Source organism: Motacilla alba, chromosome 1 (assembly GCF_015832195.1).
Source record: "Motacilla alba alba isolate MOTALB_02 chromosome 1, Motacilla_alba_V1.0_pri, whole genome shotgun sequence".
Classification (NCBI taxonomy): domain Eukaryota; kingdom Metazoa; phylum Chordata; class Aves; order Passeriformes; family Motacillidae; genus Motacilla; species Motacilla alba.
In genome coordinates, this window is record NC_052016.1 from 20027537 (window position 1) to 20052410 (window position 24874).

At 43.9% G+C, this 24874-nt stretch overlaps 2 protein-coding genes across 8 annotated transcripts in view; both read right to left on the bottom strand.

Moving 5' to 3' along the window:
* Positions 1 to 1196, bottom strand: part of LOC119699023 — a 29108-nt gene extending 27912 nt beyond the window's left edge. For 6 of the 7 annotated variants that reach the window (XR_005256334.1, XR_005256333.1, XR_005256330.1 and 3 more), the window contains exon 1: positions 10 to 137. The gene's annotated coding sequence lies outside the window, so the exon portion shown is untranslated. Of the gene's footprint in view, positions 1 to 9; positions 138 to 1139 lie in introns of those variants that run through there. The other variant, XM_038131979.1, reaches the window with a different exon arrangement.
* A 4015-nt stretch (positions 1197 to 5211) lies between these two features.
* Positions 5212 to 24471, bottom strand: C1H21orf91 (chromosome 1 C21orf91 homolog). The gene is made up of 5 exons (XM_038148126.1): positions 24194 to 24471; positions 23558 to 23687; positions 10508 to 11023; positions 7283 to 7345; positions 5212 to 6232 (listed from the first exon to the last, which is right to left on the bottom strand). The coding sequence occupies exons 2-5, from the start codon at positions 23679 to 23681 to the stop codon at positions 6072 to 6074; spliced, it is 864 nt and encodes a 287-aa protein (XP_038004054.1). The 5' UTR covers positions 23682 to 23687; positions 24194 to 24471; the 3' UTR covers positions 5212 to 6071.
* Between the last annotated feature and the right edge of the window lie 403 nt (positions 24472 to 24874).

A 24874-nucleotide genomic window follows, 5' to 3' on the forward strand; every position in this document is an offset into this window, starting at 1 on the left:
CCTGCTCACCTGCTGCAGGTCTGCAAAGGGGACAGGGTCGCTGGCGAGCACTTGGTGCGGTTGGTTAGTCAGAGATGGCAGCAGCGGGAGCTTCTTCCAGTGTGTCAGGTTGTTGCTGAGCATGGCCAGGCGTGTGCTGTAAGGGGAGAGCAGCGAACATCAGTACCATGCCAAGACATGGGGACATCCAGAAGATGGGTGCTGCACCCCCAGGCACCCGGCACCCCCAGGGGGAGAAAGGGAGAACAGTAGTGCTGCACTCCCAGCATCCAGCCCTCTTCACTTCCTGCAGCTGGAGGATGAGGGAGCTTCCAGCTCTCCTAATGCCACTGGCTGGGCTACGGGGTGTACCCAGGAGCTGCATCAAAGCCGGATACCATAGCTCTGAGGGAGGCTAATCAGCCCAAGCTCTGGCAGTGCCATCAGCCTACGCCTTAGCAAGCCTTTAGTGATATTCAGCTCAGTGATTATCAGCTCATGAGTGATTTCAGCTCTTGAGGCTTGCTAGGCTCAGCTGGGGCACGCAGCAGGCACTCGGAAGACCAGGAAAGAGAGGAGAGCGCTGTGTGAGGTTCCAAGACGATGTCTTTATTGGTCTTCTTCGTAGCTCTTCCACGGAGTGTCTCGAAGGGTCTCAGGGACAGCGTCTCCGATGAGCCGGGCAGAAACAGGGATTTATATAGGGCAAGGGAGGATTGAGAATTGTCCAATGGTAAGGTTTAAAGGAAAGTGACCTATAGCCTTACAGAGAGATAAGCCAGGGTCCGAAAGCGGGAGAGAGGGGCTCCTATTGTTCAGTCATCCTGACTCAGCATTCTGCCTCTGAACGCCAAGGCAGGTTTGCAGGGACAGTGCCTGCTACACTCTCCCACACAGGCACCTTTCAAGCAGAAGCAGTCACATCCAGCCCACTACCATCTGCCCTAAGGGTGGGTGGACACAGGAGCCCTTTGTCCTGGGCTCTGCTGCCTGCACTGCCATCAACCTTCCCTGAGCAGGCTGCACCCTGCTCTCTGAGATGAGGCAGCCCTTCTACCTGCCGAGTTCACTCCCCCAGGCCACAACCCCTGGGACCTGCCCACGGGCACACACAGGTGTGAAGGACTGCGGGCACTCCAGGGGAGAAGTGCAGGTCCCACCTGTACTGCCTGGCTCTGTCCATGTGCTCATGCTGTTCCATGCCCTGGGAATCCGCTGCCAACACGTCGATGATGTTGCTGCAGAGACACGAGACAGTGGCTCGCACTGGAGGCTCATTGCTCCTCCTGAGCTTCCTCCCCATCTCAGAGCATCCTCTGACCAGGGCAGACAAAATCCAGCACCCGCCAGCACCCCAAAACAAACATCTCAAGGCCAAACTCGCTTGGCAGAAATCCTGAGAGCCCTTGTACCAGGCTCACAGAGGACCTGGGCAGTTGCCCAGGGCCCTGCTGCAGCCCCACTGTGTACACCCCGCAGCAAAGCAGTGCTCAGAGCTGCTGTGGCCCTGCAACATACACCAGTGGCCACTAGCTCTCCAGTGTCAGGCAGGGGAGCAGAGGAGCCTACGAGCATCCCAAAGCCCTCCCAGCCAGGCTGGACACAGCCCTCTCCCCACACTGCCCATGTGCATTTGAGGAAAAGCCTCCTCAGAAGGGGATACAGGGCTGCTGCCCCTCCAGCCACCCTCTCCACATCCCCATGGACTCACTTTCTTACCCAAACCCTGCCCCTACTTCAGCCCAGCAGCTGAGGGGTTACCTCACATCTGGGGTCTTCTCTCTGTGTCCCCATGGGGCTCAAAGCTGAGGGAGGGGCTGTCTGAGGGCAGAGGGACATGGGGGGCTCTGCCACAGCTCCTCCCTTCCCCTCAGCACGCACGGCTGATCACCGAGACCCACAGCCAGGCAGCCCCCAGCTGCATGTCACACCCAGGGGCACCGCTGGTCCCCGAGGCATGCTGCCTGCCCCACGGGCATGGCCTGAGGCTTACATGGCTGTTTTGGTGAGGATGGAGGACAGCATGGCCTGCTCATCGGTGCGTGCTGACGGGAGGTTGTGGTAGCTCTGCTCCGCTCCGTTCAGTACCTAGTTGGGCAGGCTGGCTGCTGGCTCCAGCAGCTGCTTTGTCTCTTCCTCCTGAGTGAAAGGCAAGAGGAAAATCAGCCCTGGCTCCCCCACACCAGCAGCACTAACCCCAGGGGATGAGGCAAGTCTCACCCTTCCCTCACCTGAAAGGAGGGCTCCCTATGCATCCCAGAGTAACCCAGAGCAACCTCAGCTCTGCCAGGCACCTCTTTGCCCAATTATTTTGCTTTTTCTCAGCTGAAGCCCCTCCAGCCACAAAGGCAGCAAGTGGCTGAAATCAAACAGCCCATTTGGAGTGGCCAATCCTGCAGAGAGGAGTCTGCAAGCCAGCATCAACCTGCATGAAACCCTGCAGCTAATGAGGACCTACTGTGCCCCACCCCTGACTGGGCACCACAGAGAGCCCAACCTGGCATAGCAGGGGGCTCACCTGAGCCAGGTAAACCCCACCTGCCAGAGCCCAGGGACCGTGCAGAGTGGGGGGTTCCCAGAGTCACTTCTAGGGAGGAGACAGACAACAGAGCCTGGGGATGTGGGAGTGACAAGGTCCCACCTATGAGGAAGGAGTGGATGTTCCTAGAGGATTACCTCTCATTCTTCTGCCTCAGTTCCTCCATTTCTTTGGGCTCCAGCTGGTCTTCAGCTTGCTTCTCATTGAGCTTTACCAAGTGATCAATCTGCTGCTGCATCATGGTGATCTGAGCATCTGGGGAAGGGGGCAAGAAGGGGCCCATCACCAGGTTTTCATGTCACCTGAAGCCCCCACAATGACATTTCCGCACAGAAGCCCTCTGCAGCAGGAGATCAAAGAGCCAGGCTACCAGTGCTGCTGCTCAGCATAGGTGTTGCTTCAGTCATAGCTTTTGTTGCCCAGGATATATAAGGGAATACAAGATGGAAGAAGGAACCTGGAGTCTCACTTGCAGTCTGGCAGGATGGACCATGCATGAGCAGAGTTGTGGTGGGGTCAAGACAGAAAAGTCAGAGAAACAAGGGGAGATCTCTACTCCACGGACCTGCACCCCAGGACATCCTGCTAGTGACAGACCCTTCTCCATGGTGAGCTTGTGATTCTCCACCACTTCCACCTCCAGCTCTTCCCGTTTCTTTCTCTCAAAAGCCAGCTGCCCCTTCAGCCACCACAGCTGAAACTGGGAGTCTGCATGAGGTCCATCACGGGCAAAGACAGAGTGCTGGGCAGGCTCCAGGGACACACACACACCAGCTGGATTATCCTGAGCCAGCCCAGGCCCCATGCCACCAGACTCACTCGGCTACCCCTATCTCTGGGACAACTTCTCCTGTGGCCTCTTGTCCCATTGCTGGGCACCACGGAGCAGAGCCTGGTCCCTGCTCTGATCCCGCCCTGCAGATACTGACAGACATTTATGAGGTCCTCGCTCAGTCATCTCCCCTTGAGGCTGAACAGCCCCAGCTCCTTCAGCCTTTCCCCGTAAGAGAGATGCTCCAGTCCCCTCACCATCTCTGTAACCTCTACAGGACCCACTCCAGGAACTCCCTGTCTCTCTTGTTCTGAGGAGCTCAGAACTGGACAGCACTCCAGATGTGCCTCACCAGGGCTGAGGAGAGGAGCAGGATCACCTCCTTTGACTTGCTGGCAATGCTGTTCCCAATGCATCCCAGGATCCCATTGGCCTCCTTGGGCCACAGGGCACTGCTGGCTCAGGGACAGCTTGTTCTCTACCAGGACCCCAAGGCCCTTCTCCATAGAGCTGCCCCAGCAAGTCAGCCACCAGCCTGTGCTGGTGCAATACTGAGAGTCAAGTCTGACTATGATTTTCAATAAGCATCTGGATTAAATTGGTTTGGCTAATGCAAAAAGGAATTTTTCAGGCCCCTTACACAGACATTGAAAGGCTGGAGAGTGTCTACAGAAGGGTAAAAGAGCTGGAGAAGGGTCAAGAAGACAAGTCTGGTGAGGAATGGCTGAGGGAGCTGGGGGTGCTCAGCCTGGACCAAAGGACGCTTAGGGGGGATCTTCTTGCTCTCTACAAGGCTCTGACAGGAGGGTGGGCCTAGGTGGGGGTTGGGCTCTTCTCCCATGCAAGAAGTGATGGGGCAAGAGAAAATGATCTCAGGTTTTGCCAGGGAGGTCTAGGATGGTTCCCTCAGCCTTTCCTCATAAGAGAGATGCTCCATCCCTTCATCATCTCTGTAACCTTTGCTGGAGCTGCTCCAGGAGCTCCATATCTCTTTTGGACTGAGGAGCACAGGACTGGACACAGCACTCTAGATGTGCCTCACCAGGGCTGAGCAGAGGGGCAGGATTATTCCCTGACCTGCTGGCAGTGCTCTTTCTAATGCATCCCTGGATCCCCATTGGCCTCCTTGGCCACAAAGACTGCTGGCTCAGGGATAGTCTGTTTTCCACCAGGACCCTGAGGTCCTTCTCAGAGATGCTTCTCTCACCTGACCCTACCTTGGTACTGAATCAACAAGGTTTACCAACAGACTTGCACGTGGAGATTAACCCATCTTCTGACAACTAGAATCAGGGATTTTCTACTGCCCACTTACTCATAGGCCCATTTACATACACAAGCAATAATGTTACTGATTTTTCCCCTCCTGAACCATAAAATACTCAGACAAGCTCAAGTCCCCTACTCATGCAATTGTGGAGGGGCTTTGGAACAGCTGGAGGATATGGAAGAAAACAATAAAAAATAATAAAACCAAAAATAAAACCAACCTGTCCTATGAAACCCAGTCATCACTACACACAGGCCAATCAATACACCTACTCTATACTTTGGCTTATTTCTCAGCCTGAGTTTAAAATCAAACCTAAACCTTTCTTCATGCTAGTCATGCCTTCAGCTCAGCTATAAGTGACTCCATTTTCACTTCAAGAGCTAAAAGCACATAGACTTTTAACTTTTTTGTGTGTATGCCTGTATCTTCCACTCATCCCATCCTCCCCCAGATTTTTTTCAGCTACTCAAATGCAGCCCTGCAGTATTTTTGGCAGAGACTAAGATTTCTTGTCATGGTAGACTGATGTAAGTTTAAAAAGTACAAAGGCTGTTCTGATTTATTATGCATCATTACTACTCACATTTCAGAATTAAAACACTTTATCAGTCTGATCCAACTTTGTAAAGAAATCATAACAAGGCAGTGTAGTGTTACAAATTTATTGAGTTTCGTCAAAGTAGTTTTTCAGCATTGAAAATTTCACACATATAAAACAACTTCTATGCATTAAAACCAAAGTATGGATTCTTTTTTTAATTTAAAGCAAGTGCTGTGCTTTTTAAACATCTCATGAACCAAATTCTTCAGTTATAAAGCTGATAAAAATAATTGATACACCACTAGAGTTTTTTCTTCAACATGTGAAATTCATCTCTTTGGGAAATAATACTTTTTAAAATTGTATCATGAAAGATACAGACCTGAAAAAGGATAAACAATCATACACAAGGCATAAACATTAGACAGAGTAACTCAGACATTTTATAAAGAGATCTGGAAAAGTACCTAAAATAGCGATATTTATTTAGTATAAAATTTCAATAATAAAATATTGCTCATAATAAATAAGAAAACATGAGTTTTATTAATACTGTTTTCCCCTTAAAGCTCTCTTGGATGTAACAGGATCAGACCTGATCAAAAGTCAAATTTTAATTTTGTCCTCTGTATGAAGGAGGCAGGTTTACAGGCTTCAGATCATTCTTTGCTAGAAACAATTTTATTATAAACAAAACACAGAATTCATTTCAAGGCTCACGCGTAGTTATGGGAAAAAATAATAATCCCCAAATGTGAATAAACCTCATTACAGCAGATTTTAATACCCAAAATATTTGACCTTTTTGTTAAACTCAAAGTGGAATAAGACTTCCCGTGGATTATGAGTACAAAGAGAAAGCTGCCCAAGTTTTCTCAAAAGCTTCTAAATATGGGTGCAGCTGTACTTAATGGTTATCAATGCTGTTAGGGACAGTTTGCTCTAGGGGGATGGAAGTTGTTTCCCCTTATATGGGGACGTTGGATTTCATCCCTGCTTTTCCCATCTGCAGACAGGGCAGTTTGGAGCAGTTCTTCAGCAGCTGCTCGATGGCGATGTGGCGCACATTGAGCTCGGAGGCCAGGGAGTCCTTCTCCTGGACCTGCTGTGCCAGCTCCTCAAACACATCTGCAACAACAGCACTGGGTCAATGCACTTGGTCCCTGTACTGACACAGGCTTAGGAAGCAGTGACAAACAACACTGGGGAAGAGGCACAGACATTTAAGAGGGATCATGCAGAGGAACTCTGCTTTTCCTGTTTCCAGCACAGCTTTGTATGCATTGCAAACTGAATAGCATCACTTTGTTTCTAGTTATAGACAACCTGAGCCAAGGTGGATCAGTACAGAACTGAAAACAAAGCTGACTCTGGCCTGTATCAGCAGCAGTGTGGCAGCAGGACATGGGCAGGGATCATCCCCCTGTGCTGGGCACTGGTGAGGCCACACCTCAATCCTGTGTTCAGTTTTGGGCCCCTCACAGCAAGGACATGGAGGTGCTGGAGTGTGTCCAGAGATGGGCAATGGAGTTGGGGAAGGGTCTGGAGCACAAATGTAATGAGAAGCAGCTGAGGAGGCTCAGCCTGGGGCAAAGGAGGCTCAGGGGGGACATTATCATTCTCTACAACCGCCTGACAGGAGGGTGAAGCCAGGTGGGATTGGGCTCTTCTCCCAGGTAACAAGTGACAGGATGACAGGAAATGGCCTTAGTTTGCACCAGGCAAAGTTAGATTGGATATTAGGAAAGATTTTTTTCATGGAAAGTGTTGTCATGCACTGAAACAGGCTGCCCAGGCAAGTGCTGTAGTCACCATCTCTGGAGGGATTTAACAGATATGGAGATGTGGCATTTAGGAACCACTTGGTTTTGTGGGGGACTTAGCAATGCTGGGTTAGTGGTTGCACTTGATGATCTTAAGGGCCATTTTCAACCTTAACAATTCTATGGTTCTAGTCAAATTCTTAAAGAGAATACTGTGCCAATTTGCAGCACCAAAGCAGATTACACAGTGAAAGCACCTAGAATCTCTCTATATTGCACATTTCCATGCAAAACCAGAGACATCCATTAAAAACGTAACTGACAGAAAGGCAGTCAAAATTTCTTTTTTAAAACCTGAGCTTTTTTATGACAAAGCACCACAAACCCAAAACAAAGAGTATTGAAAAATTCTCACCCTGGATTTGCTTGAGCAGTTTTTCATTAAGTTGCTTTAACTCTCCTAGAGTCATTGTAGTCACTGCAACAATAAAATCTGTTATTACTACTACCAAAGTCACATAAGCATCCCTAAGCAGACTCCTATTTTTTCAAGATTTCTCCTATTTGCATCCTAATAATCAACAGATGCATGTCAGTAAGTCAGAGATAACAGTACTTATCAGTGATTTGGGGAAAAATTGAAAATTCTCTTTTTAATGTTGACACAGACAAGGATTTACTTACTCCATTAGAAAATCCTCTCTTCAATGTCAAAAAGGTGGAAAATCAAGCCCTGAAAACAGTAGCATCCAGGGTCAGAACTGCTTGGCATATTTAAATACTATACCCTCCTCTGACTGCAAAACATTATTTCCCCAGTGTAACCCATGAAAGCACAACTGTTTAATTGTGGACAATTAAAAGGGGAAAATTCTAAGCTAAGTCCTGCTATGTTTCCTAGCCTGCAAGAAGCAGCTTCCTGGCAGAATTTTCAGCATGTGGCTCCCTGTTTTGGTTATCAAGGTTTGTGCTTTATGCATACAGGAATAACTTGCACAGTTTCCACTGACTATCTCAGTGACAAATGATGAAGGACAATTCTGCCTTGATATGAAGACCAGCGTATACAAATAGGCTTCCTTCTGTGCTCCTGGTGAGAACTATAAGATCCTCTGTATCATTCAAAAGCCCTTCTGAATCTCAGGTTGTGTGCATTGATCACCCTCGCAGAAAATACACATTAAGCCTCAGAGGAGGGAACTGTGAAAGTGTTCTTCGCTGCCCTTGATCCACAGCAGGGGAGCACGGGTCTGCTTCCTAGGATTCCCTCAACCCTGCAGTGGACACACATGGTGCCGTGGCTGCTGCTGAGATGCCCTTGTCACCACGGTGAAAAGTGACAATCTGAACACCACAGGGGATACTGGGCACTGGCACAAGCTTTAAGAGCTTGCAATTGTAAAACACTGTTTTTAAACTCCAGCAAAGCTGTTTCTGCTGCAGCTTAGCAAAGCTCCCGTTGCATACTTGAAAAAATGATGCTGCAGCTTTTTTCCAGAGATTTCTCTGTGCAAAAGGTTTCTACATGGCAAATTTAAATTCCTGAATTCTGAAAAAGATGGGTTTTAGCTACCCACTGGATTATTTGATTATCCTAAGCCTTCCCTTTCAAACTTTCTCACAGTTGGCAGTTGTGGGATGTTAAACTGCTGACAGTACTGCCAAACCAAAGAAACTGGCAATAGCTAAGACTTGGTACTCAAGACATAATCCCAGCTAAGAATAAAACAGATTCACCTTTCTCCTCCATCAGTCAGGTAAAGTGGTGCTCCTTCCTACCTTCAGCTATCAATAAACCTGAAAAGTTCCTTCTCACACTTCACCACCCTTTAAGCACCATAAAAACCCTGACCAAATTTAATATAGTAATTAACAGCTAAACATGTCAAGATTTTCCCCCCCTTTTATACCCAGTGGTAGGATGATACTTCCCCATTCTTCAGTATTTTCATTAACATTTTGTCATCTGGCAAACAGACTGGTTCACATGTTTCATATGAGTGTTTTGGGACAGGACTGTTCCACGGCACATTATTCTGATACAGAAGGGAAAGGAAGAAGGAACAGAGCACTGAATTTAAATAGTAAAATATTATTCTATCCACAGCTGGGGCAAACTCTGAAAAAAATACTGGCCAAGCTATGCACATTTCCATTATTACTGTTTTTTAGTACACAGCCATGTTGTTAAGACTGAAAGTATTACAGTAAGAAGGTACCTAATTCTGGCAGTCTAAGTTTACATCTAACATACAAACTTAATCATAGAGCCTCCAAATGAATGTCTTTTAAAGGTAAATACTGCAAAACGCAAGCAAAAATGCCTCAAAGCTGCATTATGTAGTCAGAAGAAAAAAACTGTTAGTGTGCTCAGTGCAGATTTACATTCCCATCCTGAAATCAAAGACTGGAGATAAATTCCAAGTCACTAACTTAAGTTAGACAACCCCATAAACCAGGTCAAGCTTCCATAATTCCTCTGTTATATGCTGATTTATGTAATCCAAATTCATGACTCCAGTGGACAGGTGGTCAAACAGCCCAGTGAATCTGTTTTGATTTATGGCTGTGAAGCTACTAATTCACTACAAATGCAACATGACACATCATGCAGCAGTTAAGTAAAATCCTTTCATAAAGAACGAGAAATGACTCAGCTTCGCAAGGACAGTTGTCAGTTTGTTAAAAAAAAAAGGGAGGCTAAAGAAGCCAATTCCAACTTTTTACAGTACCTCTTTCTCTGACTTCTGACATCCTGATTCCATAATTACCTTGTTTTTCACCACCTGTTTTTACCTGGCATATTTTATCAGTGCTTTTGTTTTCTTTCCCAGGTCTTTTGAACTTTAGAAACCCTCTCCAATTACTTTCCTCATCTACAAATGTAAGAGTGGACATACACCAGTTCAGGACCAAGTACTGCCTAAAAAGCAGGATGATAACAGCACATACCTCTAGGAATCTATTCCTAACACATTTCAAGCAGCCTGATTGCAGAGACACTAAAATATCCTAGCTTTTTCTAAAGATTTCTTCTAGTGACCTTCTTAACAGGGAAACTAATTTTCTGTTATTTTATCACTACAGTCATCAAAAGATAGTTCAGGTCTTCTGCTACAGCCTTTAAGAGGACATGGTGGCAGAAGGGCCTTCCCAGTTTCTTATGCTCAACAAACATAAGGAAAAAAACAAATCCAGTAAAATGCACTGGAAAGGCTGCCACTATTATTTCACAAGTTTGTTCTGCTACATGACCTCTAATTTCCCCTGCTGTTTAGGGCAGGTCTCTGTGAAATGGAATTCAGGGCACTGTGCAAGTTCAATAAGAGAGAGATTTGCAGGGCTGTGCAACTCCCAGGAATGACATACTGAAATTATTTTTTTTGCATGAATTAGACACGTCCTGTATCACACTGGGCTACAGCTAAGAGAAAAAAAAACAACAACAAAAAAACCAAAACAAGAAACACCAGCCAAACCACCCTATTTGCTCAGCCACGTAGCTCTTTTTTTCCCCACAGATTTTACATGCTGGACTTCAGGATGAGAACTAATACCCTGTGGAGACATGAAGTGGTCAATAGGTATTTGAAAGAACGCCCTAGCTTGCTAGGATGTGTGTAAATGGATGCATACTCACGTTCCTCCCTGCTGTGTTGAGGATGTCTCCTATGAACACTGCCAAGTGAATCACCTTCAGCTTTTTCAGCTTTCTGGACCTGGCTGCGGTTGGACCACAAAACGCTGCTGCAGCAGAAGGTAGCACCGAGTCTGAAATCAGTGGATTCTCTTGGTTCCAGCAGAGTCTGTGAGCAGCTTGAGATGCCTCCAGGTTTCCCATCTATCCATTTTGCAGAGTATCTAGGTACTGGGGAGTCAAACTGTGGGAGTAATTTTCTATCAGTCTGATGTCTGAAGCTAAAAAGCTGGTGTTGGGATGGTTTTGAGCTTTCAGAATCAGAGTCTAAATCCTTGTTTTGTGCGTATTGTATGATCCAGTTAATTTTTTTGCTCAATATATTTTTTACTTCTGCATAAGGACTTTTAGAGAGCTTTGATCGTGGACAGTCCTGATTTGCTATTAAGTGGAATTTTTCAAAGCAGTCTCTGTGCCCCCTTAAAGATCTTGTATGTAGAAGATCTGACTTTGGTACTCCTGTAAAGACACAACAGAAAGAAGTTCACTTACTGCTAATTTTTTCAATATCTTTACTCACAAGCAACCAAGAAAACAAAAACTTCAGTGATGCTCTCCTACTAAGAGTCTTATCACTGAAGCAAACAAGGGTACCTCACAGTCCAAAATTTGTGAAGTTTCCCTCAGGCTTGAGTCCTTACCATGCAAAGTATTTTGCACACCATAATCTCTGGAGCAGTACTTCAGCGTGTGCCTCTTGCACAGTGACAGAGATGAAGCAAACTGACAACTCCACACATGCTGCATCCCCCCTACACACAAGTGTATAAGCTGCAGAAGTAAAATAAACCCAACTGTGTACAAGCAAGTTCTACAGAACGATCCTGAAGAGCAGTCTGACAGCACTCATGCAAGCTCCCATCTTCTATGCATAATGTTATGAGCCGTCTGCTCAAATATTGCAGGGTGCAGGCTTGTCTCATTCAAGTGGTCAAACGTAACTCAGATTTCAGTCATAGTTTATTATTTTGCACTGGTACAAGCCTGCAGCCTAGCTAGGGAAGCAAGCTCCAATACTGTCAATGCTTGCCAACAATTAACTGTCCTGAAATTCATTTGAGGTGTGCTAGTTTTGGCTGGGATAGAGTTAATTTTTATCACAGTGTAGTATGGGGCTGTGTTTTGGACTTGTGCTGCAGTGCTTTCATTATCACTGAGCAGGGCTTACACACAGTCAAGGCCCTTTCTGCCTCTCTCACCACCCTGACAGTGAGTGGGCATGCAAGGAGCTGGGAAAGGACACAGGTGGAACAGGTAATCCCAACTGACCCAAGGGATATTCCACACCATATGGCATGATGCTCAGTGTATAAAGCTGGGGGAAGAAGGTGGAAGTGAGGACTGTTTGGAGTGATGGTGTTTGTCATCCCAAGTCACTGTTATGCATGACAGAGCCCTGCTCTCCTGGGGATGGCGGAACATCTGCCCAACCACCAGAAGCAGTGAATGAATTCCTTATTTTGCTTTGCTTGTACAGGCAGCTTTTGCTCTCCCTTTGAAACTGTCTTTGTCTCAACCCACAAGCTGAAATTCTCTCCCCATCCCACTGGGGTTAAACCATGACATCACACAAGATGGATGTTTATTCTCCTCTTTGCTCATCCTCCCTCAAAGACTGTTCAAATAGCTACAGCAGGTAACTCAAACCTCTAAGTAACTGCTAGTGATTGACAGGTTAAAAAGGAACACAATCTGTGAAGATCTGCTGTTGGTGACTGAACACAGATGGTATGAGAAATGACTATTCCAGAAAGTTAATAGTGCCCCAGTACAAAATTACTTTCTGCAACTTCAGTGGATATTTATTTTTCTTCATGTACGCAGTAGATTCAGAATCCAAGTCCAGAAAAATAAACAGTTTGTCATTTATCTCAGTATCCCATATATTACTCGGGAGGGTCTTAACACAATGAAAACCAATTCTGCCTAACAAATTTATCACTGCAAATAACAATAATACTGTTACAAACAACAATAAACCTGTGAACCAGAGGTTGAAAGTGCTTAATGCTGAAGTATTTAAAACAACAAACAATGTAACTGGATCACTGAATCTAGACAACATGAAACAACCTGCAGCAATCCTATCTTTTAGCCATTAGAAGTGACTAAAATAAAATAAAAACCATGAAATGCAACAGGTAACAAAATCTGGTAACAGAGATATTTACAGACTATTAGAACAAAGCTACATGTTACAACAAGTTTCAGTTCTAGTTGATGTATCCTCTTAAATTCTTGTGGTAAAGTGTAATCTCCCCAAACCTACCATTAAAAATTACACACTATTTTTGTTAAGTTACTGAATGCCACAAAATCCCACACTATTCTCAAAATTAATCTGAAAAGGTAAAATTTTTGACATGAAACTGAAAACAAATCCAAGCACTTCATTTTGATTATCTCACTTGCTGGTATCTGCTGTTTGAAGTTGGGGAGTTCAAACATCTAGAGTAGCCATTACAAATTGTTGATTTTCCACTCTTTGGGCAGCACTGAAACTTAAGTGCATTATTTTCTGGCTGAGTTTCTGAGAGTGCACACAATTTATGGGGCAAAATGTCTAAAAATTGGAAAATAAAAGAAAGCAGCAGTGGAATTAATTTTGTTCTTAGCACCAGGGGAAAAAGGTAAAGTCATGAAAACAGATGTTCCTTCTGTTCACGAAGTAACTATTAGAAGAAACAAATCTCACATACTAACCAGAGGCAACTTTTAAGAAGGAGGTTCTGGAGTAAAGTACACTCTTTACTCCGGAAGTAAGAGTAAGGGGGACCCTTACTCTGTGCCCCCTTTCAGTGGGCAGTCAAGATTCTCACTCCACACCTCAAAATACTTTTCAACCTCTTTCAGCAAACAAATAACTCAACAACTTTTCTTAAACTCTGCATGATCTGCTGCCTACCTGCAATGCTATTTTACCTCTCTCTCTTTATGGAGAATTAAAAACCCCCAACAAACACTTCTATTGAAAACAAGAAAGACAAGTCATTTGTTTTCATGACTTATCAGCACCATTTAAATAGAGCAAGCCTGCTTAAGGTTTCCATCATGCTACTTGAGTTAAGTCTTTAGGCCATCAAGGGAAAGCAAACACTGTCAAGTCAAATTATAAGGCAAATATGTTCACGACACTGCAAACCCTAGAAAACTAGAGTGATTTATTAAATGTTACTTCCTTTACCCAAGTGATTCTTCAACATTCTACTTTGCTGCTGCTCATAGTGCTTTCTTTTACTTACAGAAAATAATCAATGGGATGAAAAACATATTTTGTACAATTTTCCATACAATAATGCTCAAGAATCCACCTAACAAACACACCTGCACAGCAAATGACAGAATACTGATGGTATCACTTAAAAAAAGAAACTCCTTTGAGGCTGCTTCATTATTTCAATGAGAATAAGTTACTTGTCCAGTAGGAGAGGAGAGTGAGACCCCACAAAATAGCCAACACACAAATTGTCACACAAAGAAAGAACAAGAGCAGCATGATCTCATGAAGCCCCAGCTGAATTATGTCCAAGTCTTAAGCTCAAGGTTATTCAAGTCTTTCCTTCTGATGAATTTATCTTTTAAGATTCTCCCCCATTCTAAAGGCATGCTGCTCGAAGAGATCTGTTTTATCTGACCTCAGTAACAGAGTGCCTGAAATGAGCAATTATTACAGAAGAAAAAAAAAAATCCATGCTATTTCAAGAGTTTAAGCTTTGCTATTTATATGCCACATATTAGCCACAATGTCCCTCTTTCTGAGCACAGGGCAGGTTACTGCGAAACATTTCCAGTATACAAGATCAGAATTTACATCCTACCCCTTCTCTTATTCCACTGCAAAACCCTCAAAGGGGTCCTATCTAAGGAATCTTGAATAAAGTAAGGAACTGAAAATGTGCAAATCCAAACCAGTTTTGCAGACAACTACCAACAGACCTGCTTCATGTTTCACATAACTGGCTTGGATTTTTACTGTAACAACCGCACATAAAACCAAAACAACCATCAATCTCTCTTTTGTTCTAAGGTGACAATTAGTCCTTTCCTATGCAGAGAACATCAGCCATAACCTTCTGGAAGAGCTGAGCAGGAACAGCAGCTGCTGTGCCAGCACAAACTAACAACCAAACACCAGAATTACAGCAAGTTAGGGTATGGCTCTTTGGAACAAATCCTTCTGTAGAGGGCAACATCATCAGCCTTATGAGGCAGAAAATATGTCCATTTCTTTTTGGGAAGATTTCATACTCCACTCAGACTACTTCATATTTTTCCCTTCATCACAACTGCAGAAAAGGCTACAATCTGGTGAGCTGGCATGGACCAAGTGATATATAAAGATGATTCAGTTTTATTGCTTTATTCAACACTATACACCAAAAGATGAATAAAGCATGGCAGGATTTCTGTACAAAACATGAAGCAATACTGTAATTTTGATAAGCAGCTATTGTGAGTTTTGGGGACTTTCCCAGGGTTTCAGTTCTGTCTCCACATTTCTGTTTGCTAGTATCAACCTCAATCTTTCTTACTTTTTGTCTGGTTCTTCAAGTCTGCAATCATGAAACCATCAACTTCTCCACCCTGCTCCCCCATTTGCAGGTATGTGTATTTGCTCCTTGTCTTACTTTCCAAGAACAGGATTGCAGACTCTGTCCAAGTACGCCCTAAGCTTCTTATTTACTTTTTCAGAGAAGGGAAAAAGCCCTCAAAAAGCAACAGAAATACCCCACCCAACAACCACCCAGAGAAGAAAAGTTTGATCTGCAGGGGAAAAAAAAATCCCACAAAACTCACTAATATCTAGAAGACCATATCTAACAAACTTAAGACAGCACAGATGCTATTAGGAAACAAGCTCATGCCAGAGATCATTCCTCAAGTGCACATGATTCGCAGGCTGATGCCAAACCTCCAGACAAATCATAAAACAACATAACTGCTTACAATCCATTATTTGTTTCTGATTCTATTAACTCATATGTCCTAGATGAAATATGAACGTATCACTTCACTCAACAATATCTTTGTATATTGACTTGAAGAACAGGACTTCCTACATAAGTGCCTAATGCTTAGGCAAAAAAAAAAAAACCAAAAAACAACCTTAACCCAAACCCTGACTTTCAATTTATAAGCTATGCAAGGCAGCCAGTCAACATGACTCCCTAATCTACTCCTACAAAGTAATTTTGTAAATGCATGACTAGCAATCAGGCAGTTTAATACACATTTTTGTAACTTCTATTTATTCATAACTGTAAAGTAGCTGAGAGCAGGGAGAGTATTTACAAGACAACCATGTGAGCAATCACATCTCAACAAATTCTACCCCATTTTAAGGCATTTATACTTGAAAGTAAAGGAGTTTCCATCATTAAAGTTTTTTGCTTTCTGGCTTTTTTGAGAGTAAGAAACCTACAAAGACTATTTCTGCCTTTGCAACTGATTCACTGAGAACTATGTATAACTCTTCTTCATTATAAAGACACAAAACTAAAAGTGAAATGTTTGCTCATGTTTATATAAAGCTGGCTAGAAGAGTTGTCCTATTTGGAGATTATAATAGTAATCAACAAGTCCAATTCAAAAGGAATGTTCTCGAATACCAAGATTATTCCACATCCCTTCACAAACGTTTCCATGAAAAAAAAATAAATCAGTGATCATTGGCCTGCTTATCTTTAAGAGTGGGTTTTTTTCATTTGTTTGCTATTCTCTTAAAAAAAAAAAACCCAAAAAAACAACCAAACTTCTTATTTGGTCTTTCAGATCCATCAGTTGGAAATAACGTTAAAGAAAGCCTACAATGCCTTCTTAGCATTTTCTAATGTACTGCTGTAAACTAATTGTTTTTGCAATAGTGAATAGCAGCTGAAGTAAAAAATCCCCCTGAATCTAAGATGAACTAAAACTAACAGGAATACTTGTAAACACATGAATAGTCAGTGATAAGTTTGTACTACGCCATTAGTTATTTAAAGCATCTTTAAAGAATTTACAAGTACTTATGGGTAACATTTACACCTGACCATCTCTTCTGCCTCCAGTTTGAGTTAGCTGTGGAGACCTGCCTTCACAGCCAGTGAAGTAATGGTTCTCTGGCACAATTCACCTCACCTGAAACAGTGAACTCCAAAGGGATTTGTGACAGACATCTCTGCTCTTCTCCTTTAATCCTAGAGTAAGCAAGAACCCTTGCCTGTGGCTGCCCATTTTCAGAGCCCTGATCTTCACTGTGTTCCCAGATGTTCCAGCTGCTGCTCCCCTCAGCTGTCCACCTCAGGAGCACTCTGTAAACAGGAATGTTCAGCCAGCTCATGGAACAGCTCCCGGACATCTGCGAGTGTCCACCAGGAACACAAAGGTCAGATGAGCTCCAGTGTGGTTTACCTCGTGTGCAGGGCTAAGACCTGCATCAGACAGAGAGGCTTCACAAGACATTCAATGTTCATGTCTATCTATTTTAAGCCACTGCTGCACAGGCTGCTTACCAAGTGCTGAAAGAGGGAGGTTCCCAGAAAAGCAGACCCCAAGACCTGTCCAAAATGCATGAGACAAAAGCAGCCCATGATAACCTAAAACAGTAAGTTATCCACATGTCCAAATGACAAAAACCTGATACTCTTCAGCTGTACAATTCTGCCAACATTGAAAATCAGGATCATTAGAGATGTGTATCTCTAGTACATCTGCCTGACAAGATGCAAAGCCAACTGCTATTTTTAAGGGTTTACATGCAATCACATTTGAGAGTTAAATCTTATGATTTATTAGACTGGCTAAAAGGAAAATGCCACTGCCATTCATTAACTTCTAAAACCAGACACTTTGCAAATACTAGATATTATCTTGTTCATAAATTAAAGTTCTCTCCTCGCTTTCATATGATAATGCCAGTACTTTCCATACATCAAGTGTGCACACAAATCACCTCCCATTTCATTCCTATCAGCTCATTTGTGTTTTAGCACAGAGCAAAGATATCAGACAGAACAGAGATCCAGCTGGCCCCTTAAATATATTTTCAAAAATCATGCTCCTTATAAACTACTTTACTAAGAAGAATTTGCTACTGTATTAAACAAAGCAATGCACTCTGATGAAAACTTCACTACTGAAAATATTATGCCACATGCTTTGTAAGAAAAATCAGTTAAATAGACCTAGAAAAGAGTGGAAGTCATAAGCTGGTATTTCTGCAGTTTGGATGATGCCAGGTAACATAAATACTCAATTATCTTGTTTGCATGGATAAACCTCCCAAATTTGCACGTTAAGAATGCAAAAATGTTTTTATTGAACCAGCTTCACAGCTTGGCATTGCTCAGTGGTACTCGTACAGCACAGCATTCAGAGTAAGAACATCATCTCCAATCATGTTCAGACTTGAATTTGTAGTTAAGAGTTTTAGTGGAAACTGCAGCTAATTTCACGTGTCCATTCAACTTTGCAGAAATGAGTCATACCCTTGGTCTGCAAATGCTACCTTGAAACAAGTACTCATCTGTCTAGTCTAAAGGGCAACGATGGAAATTTTTAGCTTTTATTGCCAGAATAATCTATTTTACTGTTTATCATTTCATTAACATTAAAAAAATAAGGATGTGTAATATTCTGGAACAGAATTAAATAAAACAGTGATTTCCACTTGTTTCATCTATACCTTACAACACATTTTATTTCAGTGAGATACTCTTCTGTAGGGTGTAAAAAGGAAAAAACTCAGAAATTCGAATACTTACACATTTGCAGCAACTAAACCCACCTCCTCCTTTTTTTTTTTTTTTTTATGAACACAGAATGAGATTATACAAGATTTTATAGACCTTAACAGGAAAAAAGCTATGTGGTAAGACAGATTTATTTATAACATCCTTGTCTCAGCCTGGAGACTCAGATGCACTAACCTGATGCTGAAATTGCCTCAAAAGCTGAGTCTATCAGCACTTTAAAGGACGATAGAAACCTAACTACTTCAACATAAATCAGGGGAATGGATGCCCAGTACTTACAATGTCTCTCATATTACAGGACCTGGGATGGGAACTGTCATTTGCTATTCAGCTGGTTAGCTCTTAACAGAAATGGAAGTGAGCCAATTTGCTTGTCAGCCAGCATTTTCCAAGATGTTATTGTAGTTAGCAGCACTGGACAAGCAAAAGAGTAAAAAATCATCTCAAAGAATCATATTTTCCACTTCTATTACCATTTGTCTCCATTACAACTCTTGAATGTGAGGAAATGCAGTTTTTTTAAATAATTCTGCATTAAGAAATACTAGCATAAATCCAGTTAAAGACAGATACACTATGTAAAGTAATGTAAAGGTAAGTCATAATAGTTACAGACTTCCAAGTTTGATTGTTCAAACAAAAACATTCAAGTATTAACATCTTGAAGCTGGGATTTCCACAGGTGTCCAGAGGATCCCAGAACGCAGCTGCCTTGTGCAATGTCTTCCCAAGGGAAGAAACCTGAACACCTCTAAGCAGAACCACAGGCAGGACCCTCTGGCTGATGCTGTGTGAGGGGCAAGACACGGGATACACAGAGCCAAAGACTGGCTTGGGCTGGAAGGAACCTTAAAGATCATCTCATTCCAGCCCCCTGCCGTGGACAGGGACACCTTCCACTAGACCAGGTTGCTCAGAGCTCCATCTCACCTGTCCTTAAAACACTTCTAGGGATGGAACATCCACAACTTGGAAATGCTACAACTGGAGTTTCAAAACACCATATTCAGGCAGAGGATTTTGTTTTGTTGATGTATACATTTACAGACAGTTTTTATACATACACAAGCACGTATTTTTCATTTTTCATGCATTTCTCCCCACCCTTGAGATATCACTGCAGATTTCTTGTTAGTACTGTATCTCTGCTAGCAGAGTTCAGTTAATTTTTTCATATTCTAATGAAATTAAAAAGAAGAACTTTGTTTCCACTAACATACAGCACGTGATTTCCTGGCTTCTGCAAACCAGTCACAGATGAATTTAAAACATTTCCTGTTTCAATCCACTGATTACTACTGTGACACCTACTCAGAAAAGCAAACAATGCACCATCTCTGATGCTCGCTTCATCTGCACAAGGCAAACAAAGCCCAACATTAAAGTCCAGCAGATCCTGCCCACCAGGATATTCTAAACCCCATGTACAACTTTAAAAACACTGTCCACAATCAGCTTCATTTTTCAAAATGTTTAGTATTTCACACGTAAGTACTTTGCATATTTTAAATTTTAAGAAGCACATTAATATTCTGTTGTGTTATATCATCTGACTATGAACCTTCAGACACAAAAGCTAGTTTGGCAACAGAAGTATTTAGGTGTAGCTTAGTAGACTCAGCTTCCCTGAGTGTGACTCCTCAAACTAAGTGAGCCGGGTGAGCCAGTGCAACAGGAAAAAAATTACTGCCCTTTCCAGAGACAAGACTGTTCTCACCCCTTTTAGACTGAAGACCAGAACTACTAAACTCTGTTGAGCATGTTGCTCTTTCCTTGTTCAAGAAAGACAGATGACATTTAACAGGGTTAAGTTTAAACCTGCATATTTGCTTTAGTTATTCCAATGCCTACGTTCTCTTTTCTTCTCCTCTTGCTATCACTTTCAGTAAGCTTCAGAGAAATAGATCCTATAATCTGTATGTATCACTCCTGAATAAATTCTGGGACAGACACCACAGCTGATCTCCCAGTTACACTCAAACCAGCAGTTTCTGTGAATTAACTGAACTTAGTAAGAAGCATAATCACAGTTAATTAGTAAGAAGCATTATCACACATAATCACTAAAATACTAAAAATCTATTATTAGAAAAATCATGATGGAGACCTGTATCTGATAAAAAAAACAAAGGTTTTATGGCACAGTAACTGACTTCCTTATACAGAAATTCAACAGTTATTTAACCATGACAGACCACAGATTAAGCTTTCTGTATAGCAGTATTCTCTGTAAAGGACTATAAAAGAAACATAATTTTCCCCTCCAGTTATGTAACAATACCAAGATACTGTCCAAGCATAATAAAGGTTACAAACACTCCAATCTCAGGAAAGTAAGGGCTGAGTGATGTCATAACACTAATCCAGACATGAGTCATTATTAGAGACAGGGAGGGTCTCCAAGTCCTCCATTTCTAATTCCTCTTCTTACTGACCCAAGCCAATCAACAGCACCACCATCGAGACACAGGCAGACCTGTACAGCTGCTGAACAGATGCCAGGAGCTGTAAAGATTCACCACCACTAGATTACATTTTAATTAAGTGCAGCTAAATAAATTATATTTCTGTAGCATCTTGTTCACAGTTCCTTGAGAAAGTCTGTTTCAAGGGTTCAGCTGCATCAGTTCCCTGCACATGGATTTGCCATGTCCAGGTTTAAGCAGTCACATGCTGCTGGCATGAGGGGAAACAGAATTGTCCTCAGCAGTTTTGTTAATACGATGCCCTGCTAAAAAAAGAAAGCTGGGAAGCCTACTTCTAGAATTTTATACCTAGACTCACAAATCAGAAGTATATTTAGGTCAGAAAAGACCTTCAAGATCATTGAGTCCAACTGCAAATCTAAGATTGCCAAGCCCACTGCTAGCCCTTCCATATCCATCTGTAATGCTCCTTTCTATCCCAACCCAGCTCCTGGTGCAGACTGCTCAGTCAGGAAAGATGGAAGAGGTGCCATAGATTCCAATTAAGTCAGACAGCACTTAACACATGGAAGTTAACACGGTGCTGCAAACAGTGGGAGTACTCAAGCATCCTGCAAGATGCTGAGCTGTGACTAATAGCCTGCCTGCTCTCCAACAGCAGCTATTTCCTGCTTCTCTGAGGGAGCAGTTCCACATGCACATCAACACCAAAAATGAGCAAGCCTGTCTTAGCTGTTGCATGAGTAACTTTTTAGAATTGCCTACTTCACTTCCTGAAATACTTAATGTATGTATGGGTTTTAATTGCTGAGTTTTAAATATGATGCTACATAAAAAGACAAACTATCAACAAGATCGACACTCATTTGTAAGTGTGGGATAACACATTTACAAGAGTTGATGCAACTTGCAGCTGATTCTGTTCAACAAGTTTTAATGCATCTGAACTCCACTAAAACATAACCAGGAGGTCAGTATGAAAACATACAGCATAACATCGTGCTTTAGTGAATTACCCAGTTCATGCTGTACCCAGAGCTGCCAAAAGACTCGAGACACATAAAAATCAGTCTTTGTCACAAAAAAAACCCCCAAAAACCAGGAATGTAGAGATATGTCAAAAGTAGGAAAAGTGTGACCATAGGAATGGTAAAGAGCTGACTCATGCAGTAGTTCAGCTAAAAAGCCTTATAATGACTCTACATAAAAGTCACTGACACAGCCTCTGCCACCTTTAAGGCTCCCCTCCGTATGAGCAGTAACAGTACATCTTTTCAAAGTGGCACACAAAAGACAGACTATCAGAAATTGAGGCATTTTGATGTTAACATGATCAAAGATATGTATACTTTTATTATGCAAAATAAAAGAATTGCAATGGCCTATGTAACTTCAGGGAAGCTTTTATCACTATTCTATTCCATGCAGCCTCCTTTTAAAATTAACTGGAAATTTAGAAGATTATGTAAAGGTTTGCACAGATTAAGTCTTTCCTACCATCAAGGCTATTTAGAGCGAAAAATCCCAAACCTATTCCACTTAAAACACATGATCACTTTGTAAAGTCACAGCCATAACAAGCAGCTTTGACAAATCCACAGCTTATCTCAAACAACAGAGCACAGAAACCATCCAGCAATTTTTTAATGTGTTCTATCACTTTCAACACTTTCAAAACAAAACTAGACTAGTAGTGTAATGGAAGCACTTAATTCCCATTGTGTTGGTATGCTTTTAAAGCCTAGAGAGAGAAACATCCTCTCTCCATATTGAGAAGCTTAGACAGCTGCTCTTAAGTTTTAACAAAAACTGCAAGTACACAGGCATGTCTCTTCTAAACAAAAGCAAAAAACATGGCAATTACTTCTGAAGTATCAAAGTAGAGGTCAGATGGATATACACTGCCTCTACTAGCAACAAAAGTCTGTTATCAAGAAATGATGACAGAAATGGTGGGACTAATCACATAACACTGTTGAGATTCTCATATTCAGTTGCCTCACAACAACATAAATTATTCTGAGTGGTCATATCTACATAAAATTGGCAAAGACCACTCCATGTAAGGGGAAGAAGTTACTTTGTTGCTCCAAAGACAAGCAATTTGACTTAAAAAGGGATGAAGATAATCTACTGCTCAGTCACGCATGAAGACAAGCAACAAGATGGGGAAATTCTTTATCAAAACAGGTTTAAAATTTTAAAAATACTATTCTGGAGGCCTAAATGGTTCTACAATATTAGTCTTTTAAAAGATGTCAAGAATTCCTACTTTACAATCTGCTGAGTTTAGGAAGCTTTGATAATGAACCCTGTTTTATCACATTACACTTACCAATATTTTATGAAAGTGAAAAGAAATTTTGAAATTTATTTCATAATTTCAAAAAGAAATTATGAAAACAAAAATTGTTCCCCTGAGCAGATCTAGTGAAAGCAAAGTGATCTGTTCCCAAAAACCCCAAATACTATGCTATAAAATGCGCAATTTAAGCTTGCTTTATACATAGATCCCCTCTAATTATTGAGCAAACCCGCTGAATAAAGGCAGAACGTGATTCAGATCCCAAGTCCAACATCAGAGGTCTAATGCCAGGAGATGGAATAAACACCAGGGCATTTCAGAGGCTCTGGAAAGAGGGCTCACCTTCAAGTCTGGAGGGGCAGCACCCACCTTTACCAGAAACGAGCTAGAAAACAAACTGATTTAAAACTTGTATCTACAGACAGACCTTTCCAAACCCGCATCCCGATGGAAGCTTTCGAGGAGCCGGCTGTGCGCTCAGCCCCCGGCCGGGCTGGCCAGGGAAGGCTCCTGCTCCCAGCCTTACCTTCGATGTTCAGCTCGAAACAGACGTGGCAGAAGGAGAGCGTTTCCTTCTCGGTGCCCAGCTTGCAGACGCTGCAGATGTTGTCATCGTCCAAGTCAATGCTCACGAACTGCTCCTCGTTCATAGTGCCCTGGGGAGGGGGACGGCGGCGACAAGGGACGGGAGGGTTACTGCGGGAGCCTCCCGGGCGCAGGCCCGCGCCGCCGAGGGGGAGGGCCCCGCAACGGGGGCGGGAGCGTCCCGGCAAAGTTTTCCCTTTAGAGAAACTGAGGCCAGGCCGCACAGCGGGGCCGCACGGACCGAGACTTCCCCTTCCCTCGCCCGAAGGCTACCCCGTCCCATCCCGTCCTGCTCCCCACCAACTCCATCACCAGCTCCATCATCTCTGCCCCCTCCCTCCGTGCGCCAGCGGCGAGGACGCCCCGCCACAGTCCGTACCGCGATATCCCCATCTCTGCGATATGCCCGTCTCTGCCCTACCCCCTACCGCTAATCCTACCCCGATCCCGAACCTCAGCCTCAGCCCCAGCCCCGACCCCGACCCTGACCCTGACCCTGACCCTGACCCCGACCCCGACCCCGACCCCGACCCCGACCCCGACCCCGACCCCGACCCCCAGCCCCGTCCCGTCTCACCGCCGCCCGCCCCGGCCGCGCTCCGCTTTGTCCGCCCTCCCGCGCCGCCGCCGCCGCCGCCGGAGCTCTCGGCACCGGGCACCGCCCGCCGCTTCGGGCCGCCACCACGGCCCGGCGGCACGGGGGGAACCAGGGGGCTCGGACGGCGCCCCGCCGCACCCGGGCGGCTGGAGTCGCCTCGGAGCTGGGCAGCGAAGCGCGAGGGGCCAGGAGCTCCGGTTTCCCCGAGCCTCTGGGCGGGCGGGGCGGCGCAGGGCGGCCGCGCTCCCCCCGCAGCAGTTGGTGCGCGCCGCGCGGGCGGGCGGGCGGGCGGAGCTCCTGTCGCGACTGGGGCGGCCCGGCGTGACTCACCCGGAGCGCGCCTGCCCCCGCGACACTGATGCTGAGCGCGCCCCGCAGCCGGGGCCACTAGGTTTCGTTAGAGGTGGGGGCTGAAAACAAAAAAAGGTACAGTGATGGAATATCGATTCCGATCAGAAACCGATATTAAAAGCCGGCCAGGGTTCTGCTGGTATGGTTGGAAGCGACCACAGAGGGTCATTGGACCAACCTCCCTGCCCAAGCAGGGTCATCCCAGAGCACATGGCACAGGATTGCGTCCAGATGCTTCTGGAATATCTCCAGTGAGGGAGACTCCACACCCTCTCGGGACAACCTGTTTCAGCATGTGTTCACTTGCGC